Raw genomic sequence first — 6,394 nt, 5'->3', positions numbered from 1 at the left:
TGGAACGATCGATGGATCCCATCGACTGTCACCATGACACCATTATTCAGGCCTCCCAATACCCCGATTCTCACAGTAGGGGGACTCATTGATCATGAGAATGGAACCTGGAAACGTGATATCATTCGCTCGACTTCCATCGCGCCGGATGCTGAGGCAATTCTGAATATTCCTCTCAGACAAGGCGGCGGTGCAGACTACCTAGCATGGGCACACGAAAGATCTGGCATCTACTCTGTTAAAATGGCATATCGAGTTCTAGTGAGTCAAAAAGAGCGTTTAGCTCTAGAAGAAGGGCAGATAGCGGAACCATCAACGAACGAACAACACATGTGGAATGCTCTTTGGATGCTAAAAGTGGTCCCTAAAGTTAGGGTTTTTTGGTGGAGAGTGGTCCGTGAATAATCCTGGATAAGTGCACGCTCAAACACCGACACATCAAAGAAACCAGTATATGTGAGTTGTGCCTTGCAATGGACGAGGACCTCATGCATGCACCAATCCATTGTTCTCATGCAAGGCGATTCTGGGAGGAGGCGATGCTGCTCTTTGAAATCAGACTTCAACGGCTCCACCCCAATTCATGGACAAGAGACATATTGTGTGATCAGCGGTTTTCTGACAAAGACCGTGCCACGATCATTACGGTTATGTGGGCGATTTGGATGTCCCACAACAGACGCACGCATGATCAGGAGATCATTGATCCTGCCAGCTCGGTTAGAAGAATTCGAGAAGATCCTGCATTGCTGGATATACCGGGACAGGTTTTCATACCTATGTCGGGCCATGGCTGGCGACCTCCTGAAGGAAACTAAGTCAAGATCAACACCGATGCAGCGATCCATCGAGACAAACACTGCATGCATTGGAGGCCTAGCCCGTTCTTCCTCGACTTTCCTGGGTGCATGGTGCAAACCCCAGCTAGGGGTCATAGATCTGTTCATTGTTGAGGTGCTCTCCATCCGAGAGGGTACCATCTTCGCCCGGCTCCGCGGCTACACGCATGTGCAACTGGAATCCGACTGTCTAGAGGTAGTTGACCTCTGGAACTCTGGCTACACCGATCGCTCGATCGTAGCACCCATTCTAGCTGAAGTTAGAGAGCTTTCCGATAATTTTTTTTTTCATTCAGTATTACCCATGTAACTCGATCCGCTAACAGTCCTGCACATTTGTGTGCTAAGCGTGCATGTTCGCTGAATGGGACTGAAAGCTGGCTGGACTCCACTCCTAGCTTCCTGGTCAGTAGCCTTCTGGCTGACTGTCCAGCGAATGCCTTCATTTAAGTGCCTGTTCCGCAATCCAACAACTTCTAAAAATCCAAGGATCCGCGGAGCAAGGAATTAGCTGCTCCCTGATTTTCAATTATAGCCCCGGCCGCTCCGGAGCAGAATTGCGGAGTCAGAGTGACTCCAAACAAGGCCTAAATAAAGCTCTCTAAAGTTCCCTGAAAAAAAATATTGAAACCGAGGGAATCGCAATAACCGCGAGGGCCGAGGGTGGGTGGTTGGCTGTGTGCTGCTGCCTTGAATTGTGAATTGACGAGTCTGCTGCCGTCCCCCATTCCCTGCTCCACCTCCCGAGCAGAGTCGAGAAGGAGGCAAGGAAGCAGAATCGACAAGGGAATGGCGGAATCGAACTCGTACGAGGAGCAGCGCCGGAGGCAGGTGGAGGAGAACCGCCGGAAGCTGGAGGAGCTGCGCCTGCACCACCTCTCCGCCGCCGCTAGGCCCAAGCCCAACCCCAACCCCAGGCCGGTTCGTCAGATCCTCCCCCTTCTTCTTCCTTGCCACCGGTCTCCCGTTTCCTCTTCTCCCCTCTTATATGATGACTGGCCCGCTGCCTCGGTGCCGCAGAAGCGCAAGGCCCCGGGCCCCGGCGAGCTCCGGCGGTCCGGCCGCGTCGCCGGCCTCCCGGAGCAGCCCAACTACCTCAAGGGCTCAGAGCAGCGCGGCTACCGCGGAGTGTACGAGGCATACGCTGTTTGGAAAGGGCCGACCGACGAGGAGAGGGCCGCCGCCGTCGTTGCCGCCGCCGCCAAACAAAAGGCGGAGGAGCTCCAGCGCCGGATCCACGGCATCCTCTGGCCCGCCTTCGTCAAGCCCGTGACCCACGACTGCGCCAGCAGGGCCGCCGTGATGGTATTGCAGCCATTCTTGGATCGGATTGGATGTATATTAGGTGGGTTATATCTTATACTAGATCGGGTTCGCGCCGTAGCGCGAGGGTGCCGGTCAGAACGTTTAGACAAAACCATGTAATAATTTGTCAGTAAGAGCCCAAGAATAGCATGTGTAGACAACCAATTGTGTTAGAAGCAAAACATAATGAGACTGAAGATGAACATCATGTTATAAGACGGAATCAAGCTCGGTGCTTTCATACAATCAGAGATAAAACACAGGACCATACATTAGTTTTTATGACAGAGAGATAGGAACTAAAATCTGAAATCTATACATGCCTTGTTCAGAACAAAGTGAAAATAACAACATACCACCAGGTGGCACCTTCCACTACAAAGACAACAACGGGAATCTAAAGGCAGATATCGAGGTTGGAACAAGCAAACCATGATATCGAGGTTGGAACAAGCAGACCATCAAACAATTGTAACGACGAATTAAAAGTAACCGTCACAGGAGACTTGCTGCCCAGACATGTCTTGTGATGGTAAATTGCAGGGGCAGCTTTAGAGCTTGCAACATGAGGACAGAAAATGTGGGAATAGGGAATCACTATTAGATAGTCATCATCCTGTAGAGGAAAGTCAAGGATAAAATAATTGTTTTACGAAAGGATATGCAGGCAAGAGTACTGTTGCTGTAAAATTACTAAAACTACTCCATAGAATTTACAGAATTAAGATGATCTCCTGGAGTAGTTCAAGCAATACTGGAGTAGTTCAAGATACTGAATCATGGTGCAGCACTAAGCATGAGATACAATACTCCAAAAAATTAACACAATCAAGAAAGTATAAATGCAAGTTAACAATCTAACAAGGCAGGTTTCGGTACTGCACCAAGTCAAAATCTACTGCAATCTTTAAGCTACTGAATATTACAAAACAGTGAAGTGAAGTTCCATTTTAAGCTACTGCAATCTTTCTCTTAAATCTACTCATGCATCTGTGGAACTTAGCAGTACTCATTTAAGAATGGAGTAAATTAACTTGGCAGTATGCAAACTTTGAGTAAGTTGACTTGGCATTATATTGAAATTCCACTACAGTCTTCAAACTACTGTAACCAGTCGGAAATCTACTGGAAACCCCCTAAAAAAGTTCATCATTTGTACTGAGTACCTTGCGGACGGCGTCGCAGCCGGCGAGGACCTCCTCGATGTGCATGCACTTCATCGCCGGCTTATTCTTGTCATCCTCGCTGGCTTTCTCGAGCTTGGTCTTGGCCTTGTTGGCGGCACCAGGCTTGGACTTGGGCTCCCACTTCCACTTGTGATCAAAGCTAACGTCGTTGGGGGGAGGCGAGCTCCGCCTCCCACTTGAGAGCCCAGCCCCGCCGTGCGGCTTCTCCTCGGCCGTCCACTTCACCTTGCAGCCCCCTGGGGAGGCGGCGGCGTAGGTGTACTTGCGGTGAGCCGACTGTGCGCCTTGGTGCCGGTCCAAACGTTGTAATTAAGCAGGTAATGGTCAAGTTAGTAGGAAGGTTTGAGAAACTGTTTACATCTAAAAAATCAAAGTAACCATCCATGATAGATGAGTTTACTATATCACAAACAGCAAAATAAACCCAATGCAAGGTAAGCAAGGCATAGTCAATCCACAGGATAATTGATTTGCATGGTCACGACAAAAGCAGGAAGAGAATTGGCAGTGAACTGGACATTAAAAGTTTAAAACTGAACATTTTTGTTTCATACACATAAACGATTAATTTCACAAGGGAATGAAATGTTCCAGCACATGGGTGTTACATGACACACACGCACGCACGCGCGCGCGCACACACAGCCGCTCGGCCATGGCCAGCACTCAGCAGTAGCAACGACGGGCCAGTAGTGCATGGAGCAGCAACAACAGGAGGAGCAGCAGCTAGCGGCAGCAGGAAACAGCAGTACCAGCGCCTAGCAGAACAGCAGAGCAGCTGCAGGCAAGGCAACCTGCAGCCAACGGCAGCAGCAGACGCACGCGGCAAAAGGAGCACGAGGACATGGGGAGGGGGGATCTGGTGGTGGCTACAATCTCCTGGGTTAAACAATGTACAATCATCCAACACACAACACTTCAATCATTTACAAACCTTCTCAACCTAAGAACCAACGGCAGCTCACCTTGCCTCATGTTGAGTCTCAAGGAGGGTGTCAAGGAGGCGAGGCACCCCAATCGCAACAGGCGAATTAGAGGCAACCCATCTTAACTCGCCGTCTTGGTCCTCCTTCAGGCAACCGTCAACGGACAAACCAATAAATGTTCCTTTGATGAAAATGCCCTTCTTCTTTCAGTTCATTGTACCTTGCATCTGGTCAGTTCACTGAAAATTAAAGCGAACATTAGAAAGGAAAAGGTGAGAAAAGCGGTCCTCACCGAAGTACAAAATATAACTTAAACATGAATAAAATGTATTTTATATTTGACTCTCAAACACATGATGTTATTAAAGTAAGACAATAGAAAGGACGTGTAGTTTTCGAACACATTCAGATTCAGAACAGATCAAACTGGTGGAATTGATTCATCATGGTATTGAGGCACATGTATCTTCTAACTACAGAACAGTTTATTTAGAAAATGCTCTTTCAACAAAATGATTAATGGATCATCACATGGACTGATTGTTAGCATGATCTGCCATCTCGAATGTGAATGAAAGAGTAAAATATTTTTCAAGATTGTTCACCTAAATTTAGGAGAACTGCACTATAAGTCAAGGCATCTTCAGATGCCTAATTGGATGAATATGTTCCTACGACCAAGGAAGTAACAATAATATAACTAATATGATATATGCATAATCCTATCTAGGTATCTAAGTTCCTGCAGGAACAGAATCTGTCACAATTCATATCGACTATTTACTATATGGTGTCATCCCTATACTGGGTAGCATAGTAAATAGGCTAAACAATTAGCTGCTATATACCATGAAGAAATGTTCCTTCAATCAGTTCTTCGGTCATGACGCAGTGGCCAGTGAGTCCATCTTTGCTCTTGCAATCCTAAACATAAAAGTACAATGACTCCACTGTCCAATTTCACGAAACACATGACATATACAAGACATAGATGCTGGCATGTTGCTGGTATGAAACAAATCCAAAAGAAGGCAATCAACACAAAGACCGGGGAAGAAAGAACTCAACAGTGAAAGGCTCGAATATCGCCATTATGTTCACTCCATATGTCGTTCATAAACACATCTTCCATGCTGATTGTCTGGTGTTTATCCTAATTCTTTTCCACTATAGCCGTCAAATCCCTCTCTCATGCCAATGTTCGACAATGGAATGTGAAGGCTTTCCTAAAAAAAATACATCGCATACTGTAACTATAGAGTTCGTCAGAATTCTTCACATGCGTCTTATAGAATAATTTGTCTCACAACCACCATTTTTAGCTTATAAAAGAGGAAAAGAAGGTTGCTTTGTACCAGATTAAATCTAAAACAAACAATGATGGATGATACACCCCCACCGATATAAAGATCCCATAAACCAAGCATTTTAAATGTCCGAGATCCCCTGCCATAAGCACATAATAGTTAGACAAAGCATTTTAAAGGAATGAAACAGCAATTGGAATGATAGATCTAACTGACGACATGGCTAGAATAACCGCAGAGCGAGCAAGTTCTCGATAGGTCATCATGCTAACTGACGACATGACTACATAAGAAGCTAGAAACCCCGAGAGCAGACCTCAAACATTTGATAGTCTACAGTTGTAACTGAGGAAGTTTAGAGGACAAATTATTACATGATAGTCTTGTATTTCTTTAAAAGAAGTGTCTGCGCTTCCTCATTGAACTACAGTACAAACAGACGTCTGGTCAGCTCTATTCTGAACCAACTAATCACCAGTATGAAAAATTCCTAGTTTATGCACTCTCAAACCTGTTAATGTAAGTATACTCCAGAATACATAAAAATCCAAAGAACCGCCATAATTATACCATTATGCACAGGCATAAGAAACTCAGACTTTGCCGAGATGAGAGGCCCGATGTTTTACCTTTGTTTGGTTTGTATGTTTTAAACTTTGTGTGGATGCTGCCTAGTGGCTTTAATTTAAAGTTGGACGCCTCTAGCGTCTACGTTCCAAAAAAAGCAGCAGATCAATAGTGATAGCAGCAGGAGAAATAGCAGCAGATGATGATCTGAATTACAATAGCAGCAAATCAACTGAATTACAATAGCAGCAGCAGATCAACAC

General features: G+C 45.9%; 2 protein-coding genes across 4 annotated transcripts; one reads left to right on the top strand and one right to left on the bottom strand.

Moving 5' to 3' along the window:
• The first annotated feature begins 1,482 nt into the window (after positions 1–1,482).
• LOC123114154 (B3 domain-containing protein Os06g0194400) lies at positions 1,483–2,360 on the top strand. The gene is made up of 2 exons (XM_044535528.1): positions 1,483–1,760; positions 1,860–2,360. The coding sequence occupies exons 1-2, from the start codon at positions 1,629–1,631 to the stop codon at positions 2,262–2,264; spliced, it is 537 nt and encodes a 178-aa protein (XP_044391463.1). The 5' UTR covers positions 1,483–1,628; the 3' UTR covers positions 2,265–2,360.
• Positions 2,361–2,509: 149 nt separating this feature from the next.
• On the bottom strand, positions 2,510–5,707 carry LOC123114155 (uncharacterized). Of its 3 annotated transcripts, XM_044535531.1 has the most exons (6): positions 5,613–5,707; positions 5,326–5,483; positions 5,106–5,181; positions 4,297–4,496; positions 3,311–3,615; positions 2,510–2,760 (listed from the first exon to the last, which is right to left on the bottom strand). In XM_044535531.1, exons 4-6 carry the CDS (start codon positions 4,304–4,306, stop codon positions 2,542–2,544), a joined length of 534 nt encoding a protein of 177 aa, XP_044391466.1. In that variant the 5' UTR covers positions 4,307–4,496; positions 5,106–5,181; positions 5,326–5,483; positions 5,613–5,707; the 3' UTR covers positions 2,510–2,541. The 3 variants fall into 3 exon arrangements, with proteins under 3 accessions (XP_044391466.1, XP_044391465.1, XP_044391464.1); XM_044535530.1 differs by having other exon boundaries at positions 4,297–5,181; XM_044535529.1 differs by lacking the exons at positions 5,326–5,483; positions 5,613–5,707 and having other exon boundaries at positions 4,297–5,300.
• Between the last annotated feature and the right edge of the window lie 687 nt (positions 5,708–6,394).

The sequence above is a fragment of the Triticum aestivum genome, chromosome 5B (genome assembly GCF_018294505.1).
Source record: "Triticum aestivum cultivar Chinese Spring chromosome 5B, IWGSC CS RefSeq v2.1, whole genome shotgun sequence".
Taxonomy (NCBI): Eukaryota; Viridiplantae; Streptophyta; class Magnoliopsida; order Poales; family Poaceae; genus Triticum; species Triticum aestivum.
The sequence above is the reverse complement of the archived record's forward strand: the minus strand, read 5'-3'. Positions and strand labels throughout refer to the sequence as shown.